Genomic DNA, 23558 nt, shown 5'->3' with positions numbered 1-23558 from the left:
TAATTTACAAACACGTTATAACAACATAATATTCCTAATTGTGCCACTGTTCTTATTTCATTACATGTCAATCATCCTGTACTTAACCACAATCCACTCAGTTGATGACATGAGAGCTAACGTTCCACCCTGCTAATTCCCCCTCCTCCGTTGTTAACTGTGCCCTTCTCTCCTGTTTGGACTTCCAGTGCAGCACCATTTGGCCAGTGTGCAAGAGAGGAAGATAAAGCATGAAAACGATGGCGTGCAGTTTCCTTACCATGGTTAGAAATCATTGCACTCATATATACGTATTGTAATCTATAGTGTACATTAAATCTCAATTTGTACTGTATGCATCTCTCTCTCTCTGCTTGTCTGTTTTTCCACACTTCCTAGCGAGTGTTCTCTCCGTCTCTCTCTGTCCCTCTCTCTCTGTCCCTCTCTCTCTCTCTGTCCCTCTCTCTCTCTCTCTGTCCCTCTCTCTCTCTGTCGTCTCTCTCTGTCCCTCTCGCCGTCCCTCTCTCTCGCTGTCGTCTATCTCTGTCCCTCTCTCTCTGTCCCTCTCTCTCTCTCTTTCCCCCTCTCTCTCTCTCTCTCTCTCTCTCTGTCCCACTCTCTCTCTGTCCCACTCTCTCTCTCTGTCCCTCTCTCTCTCTGTCCCTCTCTCTCTCTGTCCCCCTCTCTCTCTGTCCCCCTCTCTCTCTCTCTCTGTCCCTCTCTCTCTCTGTCCCTCTCTCTCTCTCTGTCCCTCTCTCTCTCTCTCTGTCCCCCTCTCTCTCTCTCTGTCCCCCTCTCTCTCTCTCTGTCCCTCTCTCTCTCTCTCTGTCCCTCTCTCTCTCTCTCTCTCTGTCCCTCTCTCTCTGTCCCTCTCTCTCTCTCTGTCCCTCTCTCTGTCTCTCTCTGTCCCTCTCTCTGTCCCTCTCTCTCTGTCCCTCTCTCTCTGTCCCCTCTCTCTCTCTGTCCCTCTCTCTCTCTGTCCCTCTCTCTCTCTCTCTGTCCCCTCTCTCTCTCTGTCCCCCTCTCTCTCTCTCTCTCTGTCCCCCTCTCTCTCTCTCTGTCCCCCTCTTTCTCTCTCTGTCCCCCTCTCTCTATCTGCCTCTCTCTCTCTCTCTGTCTCTCTCTCTCTGTCCCTCTCTCTCTCTATCTGTCTCTCTCTCTCTCTGTCCCTCTCTCTCTCTCCCTGTCCCTCTCTCTCTCTCTCTGTCCCTCTCTCTCTCTCTCTCTCTCTGTCCCCCTCTCTCTCTCTCTCTCTCTCTCTCTCTCTCCCTCTCTCTCTCTCTCTCTCTGTCCCTCTCTCTCTCTCTCTGTCCCCTCTCTCTCTCTCTCTCTGTCCCTCTCTCTCTGTCCCTCTCTCTCTCTCTCTCTCTCTCTCTCTCTCTCTCTCTGTCCCTCTCTCTCTCTCTGTCCCCCTCTCTCTCTCTCTGTCCCTCTCTCTCTCTCTGTCCCTCTCTCTCTCTCTGTCCCTCTCTCTCTCTCTGTCCCTCTCTCTCTCTCTGTCCCTCTCTCTCTCTCTCTGTCCCTCTCTCTCTCTCTCTGTCCCTCTCTCTCTCTCTGTCCCCCTCTCTCTCTCTCTGTCCCCCTCTCTCTCTCTGTCCCCCTCTCTCTCTCTCTGTCCCCCTCTTTCTCTCTCTGTCCCCCTCTCTCTCTCTGCCTCTCTCTCTCTCTCTCTCTCTATCTATCTGTCTCTCTCTCTCTGTCCCTCTCTCTCTCTCTCCCTGTCCCTCTCTCTCTCTCTCTCTCTGTCCCTCTCTCTCTCTCTCTCTCTGTCCCTCTCTCTCTCTCTCTCTCTCTCTCTCTCTCTCTGTCCCTCTCTCTCTCTCTCTCTGTCCCTCTCTCTCTCTCTCTGTCCCCCTCTCTCTCTCTCTCTGCCCCTCTCTCTCTCTCTCTCGCTCTGTTCCTCTCTCTCTCTCTCTCTCTCTCTCTCTCTCTCTATCTCTCTCTCTTTGTCCCTCTCTCCATTCCTATCCTCTCTGCTGCTGTTGGGTTGTTCTTGTTTCTCTCCCAGATATCTGTTGTGGTTTGTGGAAGTACCAAAGCCTTTTGGTAACCCTGTAGCTTCATCAAGTCTATTACTACCTCTCAAACACTGTGTCCACTTGCTCAAGGTAGAGGGCTTGATTAGGGTTGAATCTTTTCTGATTCGGGCTGCCAAGAAACTGTAACCTATTGTGCATTTATTTAATTGATTTCAATGTTTAATTGATTTCAATGTTTAATTGATTTCAATGTCTTTTTTGCACTCTTTTTGCATTCGCTCATTCAAAATTCTAATTTCAGTTCATTTACATTGCAGAAGAGTTTTGAATTGCTGTCATTTAGTAATTTAGTCAGCAACACATGCATCAGCGGTATAGCCCTGTGAGAGTGGGTAGAGATTCTAGAATGAGGCCCTGTCTCCTGTTGAGTTGCTGTGAGCTTCACCCAGTCAGTTACTGAGGTGGTGCTGTTCTGTGCCCCCCCCACCTGTCATAGCCCCCACTCAAAGGTGGACACCTCCTCCAACAGGCAGGACAGGAAGAGAAATACAACACAAACAAACAAGACTAAATGCACTCAGGTGTGCCGTCAAGGCACAAGGCACCGTCTGTCTCTAAAATATTCCACATGTACACACACACACACACACACACACACTCTCCCAATCTGGAGAGTACCAGTGTTCCGGTCCAGATGGTGCTTCCATGTGTCTACAGCAATGGGAGCGACTGGGTTACAGCAGACATCTGTTCTGGTGGTGGTGGTGTATGGGGAGGAGGGGGGAGGAAGGGGAGAGGGTCTCAGCTCCCCTCCAAAGGTGATTCACTACCTGAATGGAAGGCTCTGAGGCATATGAGGTGATCATGTAATTCATCATTACTTTTGCTGTCTCCTGCTCTGCTGTCTCCAGTGCCTGCTGAGGGGACATTGATACGCCTCTATGCATTTCCATTGGTTGTTTCCTTCTCCTCTCTCACTTCATTGCAAGCTCAGCCCATCACTGTACTTTAGTCAACGTATTGGTCTGAGATAGCTTGTGGAAGGAGATATGTGTGGTAGGGAACATTGTGTTTTTGATCATGTGCATGTGTGTTGATGGGAGTGAACTGTATGTATATGTGTCTGAGTTCTTCTTCCTGGTTGTGGGTGGGGGGGTCACACTCCTCTGACAGTTAGGGTTTTTTGTGGCAGCCAGCTTGTTAGCGTGGCGAGGCTGGAGGGTCATCGGAGCAGTTGATTGGCTGCCAGTCTGCCCAAGCCATGTGCCAGGAGGTGGTCTGAGCAACAGCACAGAACAATCGATTGTGCTGGCTCACGCATACAAACGGGTGCAAGGAAACACACTGATACACAGGCACACACACACACACACACACACACACACATACATTCAGAGAGAACCAGAAGCTGGAAGAGAGCGATCAGAGTAACTTCTGTTAACTCTAACATGCAAATCTTTCCTTGGGCATCTTGGCCTTGTACTCCAGCCCAGCTCTTCACCCAGACATTGCATTTGTTACGATAACTAAACGAAATCTATCACAGAGTGCGCAATCCCACTTTAGCCTTGGTGGTTATATTCAGCATGTCCACCCTGAACATTTGTCTCATATAGCCAGTAGCGGTTCACTGGGTGAGACACATTCCTATTTTAATGTCCCAATCCTCTTAAAGTGCCTGAGTGCCATGCTGTGTTTTTATCATCATTAATACCATGCCACCAAATGGATCATCACACTCCCCACTCCCACTTGGTGTCACACATTCCTGCCTAGCAGAACATACGTGCCCACCTACCCATTTCTATACTTACCAATGCCCACGCAGGCCCAGCTGCAACGCTGCAGTCAGAAGCATTGTGGGTAATTGTTGTGATCAACTGTTTCCCGAAGTAACGCTTCAAAAATGTATTTCAGAACGGCTGCCTCGTTAGAGTTTATATGCTCAGCTTGTAAAAGCTATTTCAGCTTCTCCCAGGGCCGTACTGAAACTATCCCTGTTTTATTTCATGTGTTTGTTTTATTTGGGTGAATATGTGTCGCTTATGGGACTTGTTGCTAGTCAGGTTTTTTCTGTTTGTGAATTTGTTAAAAATAGTTTGTGTGTGTGTGTGTGTGCACATAATGTCACAAACTGTGCAGTATATGTGTGACTCAGGACATGCAAGTAGAAAAATGTGTGTTTGAGGGCAAAGGTATTTTTATTTCTTATTTTGATAATTATTCTCCAATACTTGATTTCATTCTTTGAATATCGTGGCTCCCTGAGGTCAAACACACCACTTGGCAATGGTCACAAACCCTACAATTCTAAATTGCCTGTTCCGATTACCTTACATCAAAATAATTTCCCTCAAACCCTGCCTCACGAGGCCTTGATCATAAAACCGTCTCTTTACTCTGCAGCTCTTACACATTTGGCCATGTTTCTGGGCCAGTTGGTAAGCCTGGCCTATACTTAGTGTGCCTGGTTTTACCAAACCGGGGAATAGTTCATAGTCCTGAAGTCTCAACTGACATTTCTAGAAGTAGGAGGACGTGTTGATATGTTGTTAGATATATGTGTATGCCGTCACTCTTCCACTCCTTTACTTTCTCTCACTCTCTCTCCCCTTTTCCATCCATCCTTCATTGGCGTTGGGCCGTCTGCTTGCCACCCTGACTGAACAGTTTGTGTGTGTGTGTTCTGTATCTACCATATCTGTAGGAGATGCATGAACATAATGCAGCCGAGTCTCCCTCCCACCACTGACAGACTAACTTTACAAGCAGCAGGCCACTAAATTTAAAGGACGTATTGATATCAGTTGGCAGGCTGCAGCTACAGTATATCTGAATATAGCTACACACAGTCAATGTGCCACAGAAACACATTCTGGCTTAGCTGTGACGCAGTCCAACATCACACTCCTTGAAAACAGGTGCGTTAACAGTGCAGTGTGTGGGAGGGAGGATCTATTCACAGTGTTGTCATATAGCTGGAGGTCCTGCTGTCTATAGGGATTGTGGGTGCTGAGATCACAGCTGGTGTGGGATTGGTGGTGGGATGTTGTGTTTTTTTAATTGATTTTCCTTGTCCTCCTATACCCTGAGACAAGCACTATCAATGGTGAGGTTGGGAACTGGATGCTTGCTCATGGACTCCACGCAGAGGACCAGTTACCATAGCAAGGCACAGTAGAATGCCAGTGATCAGAATCCTGTCTTTCGTTCATATACTCCAATGCTGGCAGCAATTATAATGCCATTGCATTTCCCAGCTCTCTCTCTCCTCTGACACTGTGCCCCAAGCCTTCCTCTAAACCCCCTCCCCACCCTGCGCCGCTTCGAAACAACTCCCTCCCCCCTGGACCCCCACTTTACTCTACCCTGGTTCTGATATGCTACAGCACAGAGACCGTACACTAACAGAGAGATATGGAGAGAGAGAGGTTGATCCATCGGTGTAATCAATCGATCCATTGATTTCAGTAGATCACAATTAATAAAGCCCATTACATTTTTTAAAGTAGAAGTCTTGAGTCTAAATTTAAGTCTACAGTTAAGTTGATTTGATAGAGCAAATAGCCACCAGCCTGTTCATTAAACCCACGTCTCTGTTCTGCCATTTTGTTGATCCCATTTTTGCCAGGACTCTCCTCGCCTGGTTCTCTTAAGAAGCCGGGGAAATTGGATTTCAGCGCCCTGTCGCAGCAGACGAGGTCGTCTCGCATGGTGTTCACCCACCACCCGCTGCCAATGCTGGCGGGAGTGAGACCAGGTGAGACCCCCCTGACAGACCTCCCTGCCCATCCCCCATCCCCTGACCCAGACCCAGTGGAGGGGTGGCAGTGAGTGGTGTCCGTAGGGGAAGACTCTGCTGTCCCACCCTGTGAGGGACAACGGCAGTAGAGCTATGTTTTTGAAAGAGACCTGAGGCACAGAATATACAGTGCATTCAGAAAGTATTCAGACACCCTTGACTTTTTCTACATTTTGTTACGTTACAGCCTTATTCTAAAATTGATTAAATAGTTGTTTCCCTATCATCAATCTACACACAATACCCTGATGACAAAGAAACAACTGGTTTTTAGAAATGTTTGCACATATTAAAAAAATGTTACATAAGTATTCAAACCCTTTACTCAGTACTTTGTTGAAGCACCTTTGGCGGCAATTACATCCTCAAGTCTTCTTGGGTATGACACTACAAGCTTGGCACACCTGTATTTGGGGAGTTTCTCCCATTCTCTGCAGATCCTCTCAAGCTCCGTCAGGTTGGATGGGGAACGACGCTGCACAGCTATTTTCAGGTCTCTCCAGAGATGTCCGATCAGGTTCAAGCCCGGGCTCTGGCTGGGCCACTCAAGGACATTCAGAGCCTTGTCCTGAAGCCACTCCCGCGTTGTCTTGGCAGTGTGATTACGGTTGTTGTCCTGTTGGAAGGTGAACTTTCACTCCAGTCTGAGGTCCTGAGCACACTGGAGCAAGGTTTTCATCAAGGATCTCTCTGTACGTTGCTATACCTCAATCCCTTATTTTACCCCCTTTTTCTCCCCAATTTCGTTGTATCCAATTGTTTAGTAGCTATTATCTTGTCTCATCGCTACAACTCCAGTACGGGCTCGGGAGAGACAAAGGTTGAAAGTCATGCATCCTGCGATACACAACCCAACCAAGCCGCACTGCTTCTTAACACAGCGCACATCCAACCCAGAAGCCAGCCGCACCAATGTGTCGGAGGAAACACCGTGCACCTGGCAACCTTGGATAGCGCGCACTGCGCCCGGCCCGCCACAGGAGTCGCTGGTGCGCGATGAGACAAGGATATCCCTACCGGCCAAACCCTCCCTAACCCGGACAGCGCTGGGCCAATTGTGAGTCGCCCCACGGGCCTCCCGGTCGCGGCCGGCTGCGACAGAGCCTGGGCGCGACCCCAGAGTCTCTGGTGGCACAGCTGGCGCTGCAGTACAGTGCCCTTAACCACTGCGCCACCCGGGAGGCCCCTATACCTCAATCCTGACTAATCTCCCAGTCCCTGCCACTGAAAAACATCCTCACAGCATGATGCTGCCACCACCATGCATCACCATAGGGACGGTGTTAGGTTTCCTCCAGACGTGACGCTTGGCATTCAGGCCAACAAGTTAAATCTTGGTTTAATCAGACCAGAGAATCTTATTTCTCGTGGTTTGAGAGTCCTTTTGGCAAACTCCAAGCAGGATGTCATGTGCCTTATACTGAGGAGTGGCTTCTGTCTGGCCACTCTACCATAAAGGCCTGATTGGTGGAGTGCTGTAGAGATGGTTGTCCTTCTGGAAGGTTCTCTCATATCCACAGAGGACTTCTGGAGCTCTGTCAGAGTAACCATTGGGTTCTCGGTGACCTCCCTGACCAAGGCCCTTCTCCGCCGATTGCTCAGTTTGGCATGGCAGCCAGCTCTAGGAAGAGTCTTGGTGGTTCCAAACTTCTTACATTTAAGAATGATGGAGGCCACTGTGTTCTTGGCAACCTTCAATGCTGCAGAAATGTTTTGGTACCCTTCCCCAGATCTGTGCCTCAAACACAATCCTGTCTCGGAGCTCTACGGACAATTCCTTCGACCTCAGTGCATGCACTGACATGCACTGTCATCTGTGGGACCTTATATAGACACGTGTGCATTTCCAAATCATGTCAAATCAATTGAATTTACCACAGTTGGACTCCAGTCAAGATGGACTCCATCTCAAGGATGATCAATGGAAACAGGATGCACTTGGGCTCAATTTCGAGTCTCATAGCAAAGGAGCATAGCAAAACCTCTTTTTTTTATTCAATAAAACAGTTTTTGTTTTGTCATTATGGGGTATTGTGTGGAGATTGGTGAGAAAAATAAGGCTGTAATGTAACTAAATTAGGGAAGAGGTCTGAATACTTTCAAATGCAAATTAGGCTAGAGTATAACATAGTTGTTCCTTCCTGTACCCTGTAAAGAGATCTGTCTGTGGTTGGGTGACTGGGTGAAGAGCCTCCATTCTGTACCTCCATTTCTCTGACCACCACCTTCCCTGATCACTACCTCCCCGAGCCACACTGGCCCAACCCACAACTATGGTCTTACAACTGGTACATGTAGTTATCATGATGGGCACATGATTTATTGGCTTCAATATGTTATTATACAGAGCCTGATAGAAACTTGGTGTACAGCCCTACATTCTCATGAGTCCTGTATTTTTTAGAGAAGACATTTGTTCTTGTTCTGTTGAGTATTTCTCCTGGCTCATGGCTGACAATGTCTTGCCATTTTCCCTTAAAATGCTTTAGGCTTATGCCGTTCACCATCAATTGTTTTGTCATCTACCTCTTTCTTCTCCTGTCTTTCTTCTCTCTCTCCCTCTCTCTCTCTCTCTCTCTCTCTCTCTCTCTGACTGAGACGCCTATGGTCGGGAAACCCAGGAAGTGAAGAGCTGTTATTGTGTCTGGCAGTGGAACATGGTCATTGTGGTTATTTCAACCATCGACAAGGATCTCATGATGAAATCCGATATCAACAGTTGCTGGGACATTTGCATTCTCAATCGTATCAGCTCAAAGCAAGTCTTTGTGAAGGGTGAACAGCTCACCATAGATAATGAGCCTCTGAACTCATCTGAACTCCCAACTCAAAGCTAAAAGTTCCTAAATTGATCAGAAGCAGTGTGTAATCAATTACCACCGTGTAATGACATCTACCTCAGATATGCTGAGATTGCCTCCTACACTCTTAGAAAAAAGGGTTCCAAAGGGGTTAATCAGCTGTACCCATAGGAGAACCCTTTTTGGTTCCACATAGACCCCACTATTGAAAGGGTCCTACATGGAACAAGTCTGGTTCTTCCTTTGGAGCAATTGCCAAATGCCTGAAAGTACCACGTTCATCTGTACAAACAATAGTATAAACACCATGGGACCACGCAGCCATCATACCGCTCAGGAATGAGACGCGTTCTGTCTCCTAGAGATTAACGTACTTTGGTGTGAAAAGTGCAAATCAATCCAAGAACAACAGCAAAGGACCTTGTGAAGATGCTGGAGGAAACGGGTACAAAAGTATCTATATCCACAGTAAAACGAGTCCTATATCGACAGAACCTGAAAGTCCACTCAGCAAGGAAGAAGCCACTGCTCCAAACCTGCCATAAAAAAAGCCAGACTACGGTTTGCAACGGCACATGGGGACAAATAGCATACTTTTTGGAGAAATGTCCTCTGGTCTGATGAAACAAAAATAGAACTGTTTGGCCATAATGACCATCGTTATGTTTGGAGGAAAAAGGGGGAGGCTTGCAAGCCGAAGAATACCATCCCAACCGTGAAGTACAGGGTGGCAGCATCATGTCGTGGGGGTGCTTTGCTGCAGGAGGGACTGGTGCACTTCACAAAATAGATGGCATCACGAGGAAGGAACATGTATATGGATATATTGAAGCAACATTTCAAGACATCAGTCAGGAAGTTAAAGCTTGGTCGCAAATAGGTCTTCCAAATGGACAATGACCCCAAACATACTTCCAAAGTTGTGGCAAAATGGCTTAAGGACAACAAAGTTAAGGTATTGGAGTGGCCATCACAAAGCCCTGACCTCAATCCCATAGAACATTTGTGGGCAGAACTGAAAAAGCGTGTGCGAGCAAGGAGGCCTACAAACCTGACTCAGTTACACCAGCTCTGTCAGGAGGAATGGGCCAAAATTCACCCAACTTATTGTGGGAAGCTTGTGGAAGGCTATCTGAAACGTTTGACCCAAGTTAAACAATTTAAAGGCAATGCTACCAAATACTAATTGGGTGTATGTGAACTTCTGACCCACTGGGAATGTGATGAAAAAAATAAAAGCTGAAATAATTCTCTCTACTATCATTCTGATATTTTCACATTCTTAAAATAAAGTGGTGATCCTAACTGACCTAAGACAGGGAATTTGTCAGGAATTGTGAAAAACTGAGTTTAAATGTACACTGCTCAAAAAAAATAAAGGAAACTAAAATAACACATCCTAGATCTGAATGAATGAAATTTTCTTATTAAATACGTTTTTCTTTACATAGTTGAATGTGCTGACAACAAAATCACACAAAAAGTATCAATGGAAATCAAATTTATCAACCCATGGAGGTCTGGATTTGGAGTGACACTCAAAATTAAAGCGGAAAACCACACTACAGGCTGATCCAACTTTGATGTAATGTCCTTAAAACAAGTCAAAATGAGGCTCAGGAGTGTGTGTGGCCTCCACGTGCCTGTATGACCTCCCTACAACGCCTGGGCATGCTCCTGATGAGGTGGCGGATGGTCTCCTGAGGGATCTCCTCCCAGACCTGGACTAAAGCATCCGCCAACTCCTGGACAGTCTGTGGTGCAACGTGGCGTTGGTGAATGGAGCGAGACATGATGTCTCAGATGTGCTCAATTGGATTTGGGTCTGGGGAACGGGCGGGCCAGTCCATAGCGTCAATGCCTTCCTCTTGCAGGAACTGCTGACACACTCTAGCCACATGAGGTCTAGCATTGTCTTGCATTAGGAGGAACCCAAGGCCAACCGCACCAGCATATGGTCTCACAAGGGGTCTGAGGATCTCATCTCGGTACCTAATGGCAGTCAGGCTACCTCTGTGCGGCCCCCCAAAGAAATGCCACCCCACACCATGACTGACCCACCGCCAAGCCGGTCATGCTGGAGGATGTTGCAGGCAGCAGAACGTTCTCCACGGCGTCTCCAGACTCTGTCACGTCTGTCACGTGCTCAGTGTGAACCTGCTTTCATCTGTGAAGAGCACAGGGCGCCAGTGGCGAATTTGCCAATCTTGGTGTTCTCTGGCAAATGCCAAACGTCCTACACAGTGTTGGGCTGTAAGCACAACCCCCACCTGTGGACATCGGGCCCTCATACCACCCTCATGGAGTCTGTTTCTGACCGTTTGAGCAGACACATGCAAATTTGTGGCCTGCTGGAGGTCATTTTGCAGGGCTCTGGCAGTGCTCCTTCTTATACAAAGGCGGAGGTAGCGGTCCTGCTGCTGGGTTGTTGCCCTCCTACGGCCTCCTCCACGTCTCCTGATGTACTGGCCTGTCTCCTGGTAGCGCCTCCATGCTCTGGACACTACGCAGCAAACAGACACAGCAAATCTTCTTGCCACAGCTCGCATTGATGTGCCATCCTGGATGAGCTGCACTACCTGAGCCACTTGTGTGGGTTGTAGACTCCGTCTCATGCTACCACGAGAGTGAAAGCACCGCCAGCATTCAAAAGTGACCAAAACATCAGCCAGGAAGCATAGGAACTGAGAAGTGGTCCACCTGCAGAACCACTCCTTTATTGGACGTGTCTTGCTAAATGCCTATAATTTCCACCTGTTGTCTATTCCATTTGCACAACAGCATGTGAAATGTATTGTCAATCAGTGTTGCTTCCTAAGTGGACAGTTTGATTTCAAAGAAGTGTGATTGACTTGGAGTTACATTGTGTTGTTTAAGTGTTCCCTTTATCTTTTTGAGCAGTGTATTTGGCTAAGGTGTATGTAAACTTTCGACTTCAACTGTATGTCATTCCCATGCTTGTGTGAAAGTGTTTACTGTGTTGTTGTTGTTTTGTGTCGTAGATCCAGGGGGTTTGGGGTATAGCCCCTCTCCAGAGAGCTTGGCCCAGTCTCTAATGGGATTAAGGGGGACTAAAGGAGAGGGGAGACGGCTCCACCGGGGTAGCATGGATCCTGGCAGGGAGCGATGTGCTGCTTGGCTGGGGGGCACAGGGTCCTGTCTGGGGGTAACACACTGGAGTTGGCAGCCTCACGCGGGCAGCTGGAGGCCCTGCCGGGTGGGGCAACACTAAAGGGGGTAGACTGGCACACCAGAAGAAAAAGGGAGAGGGTGCGCCCCACTAATACAAATCAAGGAGATTTGGTAATGGATATACATCTGACAGAGAGGGCTTTGTGTCCCATTCAAACGTTCATTCACACCCCAGTCTCCATATTCAGCTCGGCTGGGTGACTTAAAGCGAGATACTTTATCACCCTCTCATGCAGGCACAAAAGAGAGCTTCTTTATTCCCCTACAGACGCAGCAACACCGGGACATTTAAACCCCCACACCTGCACACAACCAAATAGATATCATCCAAGTGTAGACCACTAACACATGCACAAAAACTCACACGTACAGTGTGAACATAAAGATTAGTCTTGTCATAGAGGATCGTTGGAAAGCAGCTTGCCTATTTAAATGCCAAATTGCTGTGGCGCCTGTGAATCACACCCACAAAACTGCACACAGACGCATTAAGACGTTCTAATTTAAGACGGTGCTCAATGATCTCTTTGTCTTTTTTATTTTTTTGTGTGGTTTGGGGACTGCTTTTGTAATGTAGACCATTGCGTTTGTGTGCTGGTTTATGCGTAAGCATTTCCTGTAAAGCCTCATTCTTTCTTGTAATACATTTTCACCCTCAATCTATCATGATTTGATGAAATAAAACTCCAATTTGGACTGATGTCACTCAATGTGCCGGTCCCTGGGTCTTAAGATGTGGCCGCTGTTGACTGTTTTAAACTAAAAGCCCAGTGAGTGTTCACTGCTGAACTGCATGTCTCGCTGTTCATCTCTGTTGATCTCTTATTCACTCTCCCTCCTCTCATCTATCTAACTAACGTATGCCTCTTCTCAGGGAGCCCCCGTGCCTCAGCCTCTGCCCTGCACTTCCCCTCCCCCTCCATCATCCAGCAGTCCAGCCCGTACTTCCCCCACCCCACCATTCGCTACCACCACCATCCTGGACAGGACCCCCTGAAGGAATTTGTGCAGTTTGTCTGCGCTGATGGTTCGGGACAGTCTGGCGGCCAGGTAAGGTTTGATGTAAGAGGAGAGCTCAGGAGCTGAGTGACACTAACCACTTATACATTAATATAATCACACATGGGACAACAAAAGATGAATGAAGGCAGTAAGAATAGAATTCCACGAACGTCTAATGTGTGGCCATGCAAACGACACAAACATTACTAAATTAAGTTTAGTGATTGGTGATCATTAACACTGTATAGACATGTACTGTTTCCCTGTGTAAACACTACACTGAGTACAGTACTAAGATAGAGACCACAGGTTTGTTTGTGTTTCATCACTTGCGGACACCATTTGCTGTTAAGTATAGATACAGTATGATAGAGGAGTGAAACTGTAACAGTGAAAAACATGAAAACCTTTAAGTTATGTAGTATGCAAAGTAAGGAAACAGGGTTGACTTTCTGATACATTTAAAAAAAACTTAAACCAATTGCCAAACTGTTGCACCAGTGAGGAGAGAAAGCAAAATACTACTATTGACAATTTCCTGTTGGTCCAGGGTTTTCTGTACTTAATCTTTTTTCCTTGTCCTGTGCTCTTCCAGACCCTAAGGTTCCCTTTTTTATTTTGCTCCGCCCACCCCCTCAGATTATGTAATCATCAGCACGAAAGCCTACAATCACAGCACATTTCAATCGAGCATACATGTTCTGTCTTCCGTTTCTATTGTAATTATTATTTTGCGTGTTGTTGGTGTCGTGTTTTCTTAGTGGAGTATTTTTCCCATGTTTTGATTTGTTGCCATGTTATGGACAAACCCCACCACCAATTGTGCTCTCACCCCCCTCCCACTCACCCCTCCACCATGGACCACCCCAGAACTCCCCTATCAACACTTGTGGTGATTATTATTTTGTACACCTCCATAAATGACGCAATGCACATACATCATTCGTTTGGCTGTTGTTTCCAACACCCCCACCTCTCCCACCACCCATCTTGGATATTTTTTGGACCTGGTCTCTGGAGCTGCGTCCTCTCATGCCGTGTGCAGGTTGTCACATATCGCCCTCCTGACCCTGTTTGTGTTGTCCGCAGCCAAACGGGAGCGGCCAGAGCAAAATGCCGGGCTCCTTCTTGCTGCCTCCACCTCCCCCAGTGGCCCGCCCAGTGCCCCTCCCCATGTCCGACTCTAAATCCAGCAGCACGCCTCCCGACGGCGGACTGACCTCGCCCACATCTCCGTGTAAGTGACCCCACAGACCAAGTCCGAACCAAACCCCTCCCCCCCCAGCCAGCTCACCTCTCACCTCCTTCACCGTCTGGGATCATACTGACCCTAGAGTTACGACAGAAGCCTGTCACCATTATCCACCGATGACCCTTTTGTGGTGTCCTCCAGGGCTCTATATTAGGCCCACCCTCTTTCTCTTAGAATGCCCATCCTGAGCCCAACCTTGAATGACACTAACCCTTCCTCGATACCCCTGTGCCTCTGCGCTCACAGAGGCAGAAGATTGCCATCCTGGTTTTCCTCCGTTTATGTTTTATTTATCTCATATGGCCAGCCCCCGAGATGTCAGTTGAGATCGGAAGTAGTCTAAAATAGAAATAGATTGATCCATTTCCTTTTTGTCAATTGCTCACTCTAAATCACTTTTTTTTTTTACTAGTGGCACATATTTAGGGCAGTTTGTGGATTCCAAAACATCATGCTCCAGATATTTTTTCACCAGAAAATATCCAAACATGAAAATAATATTTAGAGTTATATTTTACTTTTTAGTTGAATAGATATATATATATATATTTACTGAGTTGATGGTGGTGTTGCTTTGAAGGTCAGACAGAGTTACTGAAGGGGTGTGTCTAGCTATGGGGCGTGTCTGCCAAAATGTTTCTCACCTATGACAGGAGGGGCACTGGACGGAGCACTTTTCTTTCTTTATCCTTCTTTTTTTTTATATTTCAGATTTTTGTGTTTTGTTTTATGCATTTTTTTCAACCCCCTCAATCAATGTCTCAAAGGCTTATGTATTTGATCTATGTTAATGATCCTCAAACATGAGGGTTCCAAAAGGGTTCTGCGTCTGTCCCCATAGAAGGACACATTTTGGGTTCCATGTAGAAAATATTTCTACCTGGAACCAAAAGGGCTTCTTCAATGGGTTCAGCAGCAGAAGAACCCTTTTTGGTTCTAGATAGCACCTTTTTTCCCTCAAAGTCTACTTAACGTATGTGTATGCTGCTAAATAATACAGACTTACACCCACTACACACACACTACAAACACACTACAGCAACTTTCCAGTATCAGATTCCTGTCAGAATGGTTTGTAATAACAACCTTCGTGTTGCAGTCTATATTGACCTCAAACTGCCCTACATTTGGGACCAGGGTTATAGTTTGGAGAGGTCCGGCTTAGTAGCCCTACTCTCTGATGCGTAGGGGGACTTACAGTAACAATTATGTGTGATGTCAGGTTGAGAGCTTAAAGCAGTATTTTCTCAAATTGTTATGAAGTACAATGCTCCATAATTAATTTTTATTGAACACAGACTGTGGTTTGACCATTTCTCCTTTCTGTGTCTGTCTGCAGCTTACTCCACGTCAGGGGCCCCAGCTCCCAACAGGTTTGTCAGCATCGGATCACGGGACAACAACTTTCTGAACATCCCGCAGCAGACACAGGTGAGCAAACAGCTTTAGGGCTCGATTCAATCTGTATCACTGAAGTTTGCGATTGAAATGTCATTTCCGATTGAGTCGACATATGCAGCGTTACCATGACTTCAGTCTCCGCTAACTCAGGAACAATGCCTTTACATTTCTATCCTGCTGTAGCACAGCTCTTCAGCGCTAAGGATTTAATCAAGCCTTTACTCTCATCAACACTACCAAACTACTGCATTAGCACATTAGCGCTTTCTGCTGCTTTCCATAGTGTGTATGTGCTTCCGTGCGTGTATTCATGTGGTGTGCGTGGATGCATGTGTATTTTTTGTGTGTAGGAAACCTGTCTGTTTTCATTGAAATTATCAGCCCAACTCAGGAAACTTACTTAGGTGAATGGATACATGCCAAAATATTTCTTATTCCCAAACTGCCTAACTACTCCCTAAATCTCACTGGTGTATTTCCCATCCCTCTCCTCATCCCATGATTTGTTGTGGATGTATGTTTTACCGTGTGTATGTTTTACCGTGTGTGTGGTTTACCGTGTGTGTTAAACTGACCTCTCACTGTTTATTTGGCCCACCTGGACCCTACCCCTCAGGCAGCGGGCTCTCTCTCTCCACCGCACTGCCTCTCGCTCATATGCCTCCTCCATTACCCACTGCACTTTTCTCATTAGTGTCCAACCACACCCGCCCCGAGCCAGCTCTGCTCCACACTCCTCCCCACCACATGGAAACCATCTGAAGCCCTCTGCTGCTCTCACCCTCCATCCCTACACTCCCTCTATGCTCTCCCTCAGCTCACTCTCCCTCCTACAGCCCATCTTCTTCCCTCTCTCTCTCCAGCTTCGTAACAGGCCCTGTTTGACTAACCCACCCCGCTCATGAGGCTCACCTTACACCACCGTGAAAACTCTACGCCATTTTGTCCCTTCTTTACTCTCTTTCTCAACAAACTCCGAACTATTCACACACATACACACACACACACACACACACACACACACACACACACACACACACTCTTCCTGTGTAGCCCTCCAGTGCTCTGTGCTATTGAGTATATTGTGTTTACAGTATGGTTTTAGTTTGCACTGGAGAAATGAAATTGTATAGGGAGCTTTAATTGGTTGCATATGTAGCTCAGAAATGACATTGTTAGCATAATGTGCCTTGTGAAAAGGTCTTGTGAAAAGTCTGTTTGCTGTGACTGCAGGGCCTGAATAGAACTCTCACTCCCAGAGCAGAGATATTTGGTCTCCAAGTACCCTCTGGTGGCAGCAAGGGAGTTCTACGGCCAGAGGAGAGAGGAAACAGGAGAATGAGCGAGAGGGAGAAAATAGTGAAAGAGGGGGAGAGGGAGAGTTTCAGCACTGCTCAGAGAAGTCACGTCCCGACTGTCTGGTTGCCTGCAGCAACCAGACATGATGTCATAGCCACTTGAACTTGAGAGGGGATGCTGGGGGAGGAAGGCGTGGGTAAGGAAAGAGGGTGGTCACTACTGCCAAGGATTCCAGAGAGAGTGCTAGAGGGAGATGGATGGAGAGAGAAAGACAGAGATAGTGTAACTGACAGGGGAAGAGTTACGAAGTCCATAGGCTGCTGGGACAGAGCCTACAGCAAGAGGGGGGATGAGGGAGGGCAAGAGGCAGGAGTTGGGGGTATTCGGGCGACCTGTTAGAGTCAAACAAAACAAACGGCACCTCCCCGGAGGCCCAAAGTTTCCAAGGCTCCAGAATGTTGGCCAGTGTTGACTGGTGCCAGATCCCGGCCAGTGACCCAGTTCTGCTCTATTTTCACACTGAGCGGGAGAAACTCAATCTGAATACAGGGAGCGCCAGACATCTCTCCCCCCGCTGCATGTGGACTCTGAGTCCAGTAAGGAATAACAACAGCCATTAGCAGCAGAGCCAAACCATACTCCCACAGCACTATAGTACAGTACAGCCATGGACAGTCAGTCAATATAGCTGGGAGTATTTCAATATGACAAGGGGCTGACAACTGTTGACCATTGTTAGTGTGTGGGCCTCTAGTGGTCAATTGTGGAAATGTGTGTTTACTTATTTTAAATGGTACACATTTTAACCTGAACTTAAAACTTCTTCAGGATCGGTGGGTCCCCCACAGGATGGTTGAGCTAACGTGATTAGCATGATGTTGTAAGTCACAAGAAAATTCCCCAGGACATAAGCTTTCTGCCAATCAGATATGTCTAAATTATTGTTAATCTAACTACACCGTCCAACTTAGAGTAGCTATTACAGTGAAATAATATCATGCTATTGTTTGAGGAGAGTGCACAGTTATGAACTTGAAAAGTTGTTAATAAACCATTTAGTTACATTTGGGCAGTCTTGTTAAAAAAAATTGAATGGTTCATTGTATCAGTCTAAAACTTTGCACATACACTGCTGCCATCAAGTGGCCAAAATCTAAATTGTGCCTGGGCTGGAATAATAAATGATGGCCTTTCTCTTGCATTTCAAAGGTGATGGTACAAAAACAAAACAAAAAAAGTGTTTTTCTTTATATTTTCTTTTACCAGATCTAATGTGTTATATTCTCCTACATTAATTTCACATTTCCACAAACGTCAAGGTGTTTCCTTTCAAATGGTATCAAGAATATGCATATCCTTGCTTCAATGCCTGAGCTACAGGCAATTAGATTTGTGTATGTTATTGTAAGCGAAAATTGAAAAAAAGGGGCGGATCCTGTTAACAATGTCCTCTTTTTTTCTATTTAACAGTCTTGGTTCCTCTGACATGACCTGTCTGCAAACCAGCGACTAGAATCTTTCTTTACAATTGGGAATTGAAACATGGAAAACAGAAAAATAACCCACAGGAAATTGCCCAACGGTCCGTATGTCTCACATAAAAAGTAAAGCAACCCAGGAAATCTTAGCATGATACTAGTAGTGAAACTCTGGACCCAATTACCTAAACAGACGGAACCCCCCATTTTTAAGACGGGAGGATCATAGGATTTGGGAGAGGCAGAGGACAAGAAGTCATCTCTCACATCCAGCAAAACACAGCAACACAAAAAGAGGAACCTGAAGAGAAAAAAGGTCACCTTCTACTTCGGAACAAGGACACATTGTGCAAATGGCTGAGAAAAGCAACTATTCAACAGTCAAAGAAACTGATGTAGGAGTGGGGATTGAAATTGAAGGGACTCTCAAATCACTCTCTTGAAGGCACAAAACACACCATCATTTAAATGCGGTACGCTCCCCACTGTCAAATCACCCACAAAACAAACCCATTAGGTTCCAGTGAAATACGTAGCAGTCCATGCTACTATGATGTCTCCCTGTCACTCAACACACTGTCAATTCACCAATATTTCCCAGTCTTATAACCATTGACCTAATCAGCCCCACTACTAACAAGACAGAAACCATGCCAAAACATTTCCTAAAGGTTGCACTACAAGCTGAATTAACACTAATCTCATGTCCACTATTACACCTACATGGCATGGGGGGAAAACAGGCTTACCTATGATTGTATTATTATTATTAGTGAAAGAGAAAAAAAATGGATATGAGAAGTCTCAGCCCACAGTTCAGCAACACAAGGCCTCCACTCTAACCAGCATCCCAGCAGAAGAACCCAAACCCAAGTAAAGCAAAATGCCCAGTTCACTCTTGCAAAACTACAACCGTGACAACAATCAAGTGCTAAGTATATCCACTTTCATTTGAATGATGAATGCCATTTGTAACATTCATATATATATATATATATATATATATATATATATATATATATATATATATATATATATACACACAAACACACACCGAGCCCAAGTGGTGTTATTACGTCTATGACACATGCTATTCACACGTTTCCAGTACACTCTTTTTGCCCCTCGTAGTAGACAACACACATACTTAGTTAAAAACACAGGCCTCTGCTTTAACATCCAGAACTACACAGCTACAGTAGTAATATTCCCTTTTGCACAGAATTGTTTTATTTTTTGTTTCTTATTGAACCTGTCCCTCTGAATTTGTCCTCTTTATAAAATGTTGTGTTTGAATGACAGCACCTTATTGAGAAAAACAGTGGTTGGGAGCGAGACTTCGAGTGGTATTGCCAGGAAGGGTGATTCAGTCAGTGTTCAATACCATGTAGTGAAACAGTGACATTAGGTTGCTGAGGGCCCAGAGCCCACCTCCCTCCCACCCACCTCCCTCCCATCTCCCACCCACCTCCCTCCCATCTCCCACCCACCCACCTCCCTCCCACCCACCTCCCTCCCACCTCCCTCCCACCCACCTCCCTCCCACCTCCCTCCCATCCACCTCCCTCCCATCTCCCTCCCACCCACCTCCCTCCCACCTCCCTCCCATCCACCTCCCTCCTCCCATCTCCCTCCCACCTCCCTCCCACCTCCCTCCCATCTCCCTCCCATCTCCCCATAGTTTACCCTTTTTGTTTACACTCCCAGACTGCCCCTGTTCCAAGAGCAGAGAGCCACGCTGCGGAGCAAAATAATGATGTGACATATTTCTTCCCATGTTTGGGAAGGAGAGCCTGTGTTGAGGTCAGAGGTCATATTGAGATGGCAGAGTGCTATGGTCGCCTCTTTTCCCTGACACGATCTCTGCTCCCCATCCTATCCAGCCTGTTCGTTCTGTTCAGTCAGCCCTTATAGATCAAACTGCCCTAAAGATACTTTACCAGACAAAAGTTCAACCTTTTGAAATCAAGAGGGACAAATTAAATGAACACACTTTGCACAGCGCCACTTGACAAACTCGCATGCAAACTTACAGTACAAGTAGCAGTTACAACCACCCAGGCCAGATTGACTGTAAAGGGAAGACTTAACATGGCAATCTCTGAGGAAACCTTTTGTTTTTAATCATTCACTTTTTATTTGAATTCCTAACTTTACTACGATTCAGTTTGAAAGTGATTTTTTTTTTATTAAGGAACATCAGCTCAAATCACCAACCTCACAAAATAACTGGACTGCCTGGTCATGTACTTCACTGCAGGGAAACGATGTTGCCAGACGGCAACCATCTCATCAGCTTGATAGAGAACTAGCACTGCTGAATAAGAATTATGATGGCTATGGTGATTTCTTTTCTAAATCTATGGAAGTGCCTCTGTCCCATTATGCAATTTGTTAAACGTGAATTCAGGTTCTTTTTCTCACATATAAGCTAATAGTGAATGGTGGTGAAATGCTATGTCTGGGGAGAAAAACAGTGACAGCTCACTGAATAATTGCAATCATCTTTATATATATATATATACACACATATATTTAGAGATATATACATTTTTTTATTTGCAAAATAAGCTCTGTGGCAGTCTAGTTATTTTTTGAAGCATGGCACAGTCAATTGATGCATCTTAAATATCTGATTAGAGCAAAAGTACCAGTCCCTATACCCACATCTAATAGCATAAAGTGTCCATGGCAAATACTATAGATACATGATTTATATAGCAAACAGTAAAGTGACGTGGCCAAGGGAAATAACGGATTCGATTTTGGTTATTATTTTTTTTTTTTGGGGTGGGGGGGGGAGTATTGTTGTTGAATAAAATGTATGTGTGTTGATTGAGCCATGTGCAATGCCTTGGGTAGATAAATTGTGTTTGTCTGTTAGAGATTGTTTGAGGGTGTCACGAGAAAAGAGAGGCTAAACCCTCTATTTTTTTGTTTTAAGTCCACTAGCTCCGGGACTCTAAACACGAGGGCAGACAAAAAAAATCCCAGTCTTTGTAAATTGAAAATGATTTTTTTTTCCTTATTCATTTAAAAAAATGTATTTGTAATGATTTGTTTTCTAAATCTGGGAGGGCTGAAGGAACAATTTAGCAAAACAAAAATATATATCACTAAATGAAACCGGTGCTTTTTACGAAATAAAGTACATTCAAACTCTTATACATAAATAGTAATGAACAAAATTAAGTGTTATCATAAAGCACATTTTAGGAAACATGCATTCTATTTCTCCTTTTGTATTTACCAAGGGGGGAAGGGGTTCATTATATTGTGATAAAGGCATTTTTCTTCAACCTTTATCCCAGAGCAGGAAGAGAACCGTTTTTTTTTAGATTGATTAGATGGTTATCCTGACAATGGGATGATGAACTAGTGGAAAAGGCCTGACGTAATGGACATCTGGGCCATGTCAGTATCACCAGAGAACTGACTAAAACATGACCTATTTAACAGATGAATTGCAACTTGCATCCAATTTTCTAAACTGTGGACATGTTTAAAACTGGCCAACCGAAGTAATCAAGTTTGGGATACAGACAAGATCTTCCCCATTTTGGGAGATGCATCAGAAATGGAATCCATTTTTCTAAGTGTTAGCTCAACCACAAAGTGATTAATAGCATTTGGAGAGATGGGAGGTGTAACGCGAAATACATTTTGGTAGATTTAGTTGATTCCTATCTCAAACCCAAACAAGGCGAGGGAGTGTAAGGTATATTTTGAGCACAGCAAGGATGAGAGCAGGATTAAATCAAAGAAGTGAACCCTTCCCCCTTCCACTCCCAATCCGCAGTGTAAATTATTCTAAATATTTGTTTGGTGTTCTAGTGTTAGAATCAGAGCATCTTAAAGGTTGTCCCTAAAAAGTGCCTTTTGTTCAGACTCCATCTTGTAATCCTGAGTGCCCGTCTCAAAGTCCCCTCCATATTTCTTCTATATCCTCTCCTTCAAGCTTTTCAAAGCAGTATATATAGTACTAAAGGAAATTGGTGTGATTTAGTTATTTTTATTGTTGAATAATCAAGAAAAGCAAAAAAAAATCAAAAAAATCTGTCTTGCTTCTCTTCCTGTATCTTGTCTTCTGTCTCTCTTGGACACTGGAGTAGTCTGTAGCTGCGTTACCCTCCTTATCCCTCCCCAAACCCCTTTTCTCTGAATTGAGGGGTAAAAAAAAGCTCAACTTTGTCTGAGCAGAATGCAGTTAGCTCACGTTTTTCTTGTTTGTACGCTTCACATTGTATATCATACCGATCTCTTCAGCTTCTCCATTGAACAGTTAATGTAAGTGAACAAGTTACACCGGTGGGCTCTTGGGGTGTGACGAGGAGAGGGTCTGTGAGGGCGCCTAGTTTTTCAGCGGGATGTATTTGATAACATATCACAACGTGGAGATAAAATACACATCGGAATATCCCTCTGAATGGGCAAGGGGGCTGCATGGCAACTGGGGTAGAATAGGCAAGTTTGGTTAATTCTTGTTAACCATTTTTTTTTTTACAGAATTGAGTTTCGTATCTTATGCAGCAATGCTACATTGAGACCGTTTAATGATGCACCTTTCTAGAGGTTGTATGAGACCAGCTATTAAAACAAGTGAAAAAGGACCTGAAATGACTAAGCGTTCTTATAACTGAATGGTTCCATCCCACGTAGACTGGCAGGCTCAGATCCACAATCAAGAGAACCGTTACACCCATTTACTAGAACCCCAAATGAACAGTGAGAACAATTAGACTAAAGTCATATGTAGTAGACAGTTAAAGCACCTTGAAATTCCACCAGCAAAATCAAGAGCAGGCTTGATAGAGGGCCTACTTGTTTCCTACAAGAATATGCATGTTTTTATTGTAAGTGATTGAAGCCAGCAGCAGTATTAGCCTTGACAATTAAAGCGTGACAGGTTTCAGTGTGCTTTGCTTGGGCAGAACTTTGGTCCCTAGCTATCTTGCCCTGCAGCACCAGAGTTCTGTCTCTCCCTGGCCACTCGTCTTTTTATTTTCCTTCGGGTTTGTTTTTAAAAGTGCGTAGGGCCATGTTTAGTGTTGTGTAGCGTGAACCCCCAGCTGGCCTTGCCCCGCACCCCCCTCAGCGCAGCTTCCCTCCCTCAGGAATACACCTCCCAGAGCCCATGGTGAAATGCATGTGTTAATTACAGTTTCTTTTCCATAATAATAAAAACAGTTTGAAAAGAGCAACATTTGAATAAAAGGATGTTTTTGACTGTAACTCACCTGTTTCTGTCTGCTTATTTCCAGATTGCTATTTGATTGGGTAGGTGGTTTGCCTGTGCTGGGGATGAGAACCCTAGAGTTGCATCCATGTTATAGAGTGGGGTAAGAGGCCAAAATTAGTTTCACTGTTTATCAG

At 45.4% G+C, this 23558-nt stretch overlaps 1 protein-coding gene across 14 annotated transcripts in view; it reads left to right on the top strand.

Moving 5' to 3' along the window:
- Nucleotides 1–23417, top strand: part of LOC135554256 (nuclear factor 1 X-type-like) — a 184267-nt gene extending 160850 nt beyond the window's left edge. For 10 of the 14 annotated variants that reach the window (XM_064986439.1, XM_064986435.1, XM_064986432.1 and 7 more), the window contains 6 exons: nucleotides 189–263; nucleotides 5590–5718; nucleotides 12628–12803; nucleotides 13845–13992; nucleotides 15347–15438; nucleotides 18178–23417. In XM_064986439.1, the coding sequence (XP_064842511.1) occupies nucleotides 189–263; nucleotides 5590–5718; nucleotides 12628–12803; nucleotides 13845–13992; nucleotides 15347–15438; nucleotides 18178–18192 (635 nt within the window). In that variant the 3' untranslated portion in view covers nucleotides 18193–23417. The remainder of the gene's footprint in view (nucleotides 1–188; nucleotides 264–5589; nucleotides 5719–12627; nucleotides 12804–13844; nucleotides 13993–15346; nucleotides 15439–18177) is intronic. The other 4 variants (XM_064986443.1, XM_064986441.1, XM_064986440.1 and 1 more) reach the window with 2 other exon arrangements.
- The last annotated feature ends 141 nt before the right edge of the window (nucleotides 23418–23558 follow it).

Source organism: Oncorhynchus masou, chromosome 14 (assembly GCF_036934945.1).
Source record: "Oncorhynchus masou masou isolate Uvic2021 chromosome 14, UVic_Omas_1.1, whole genome shotgun sequence".
Taxonomy (NCBI): Eukaryota; Metazoa; Chordata; class Actinopteri; order Salmoniformes; family Salmonidae; genus Oncorhynchus; species Oncorhynchus masou.
This window is presented reverse-complemented; position numbering and strand designations above follow the sequence as displayed.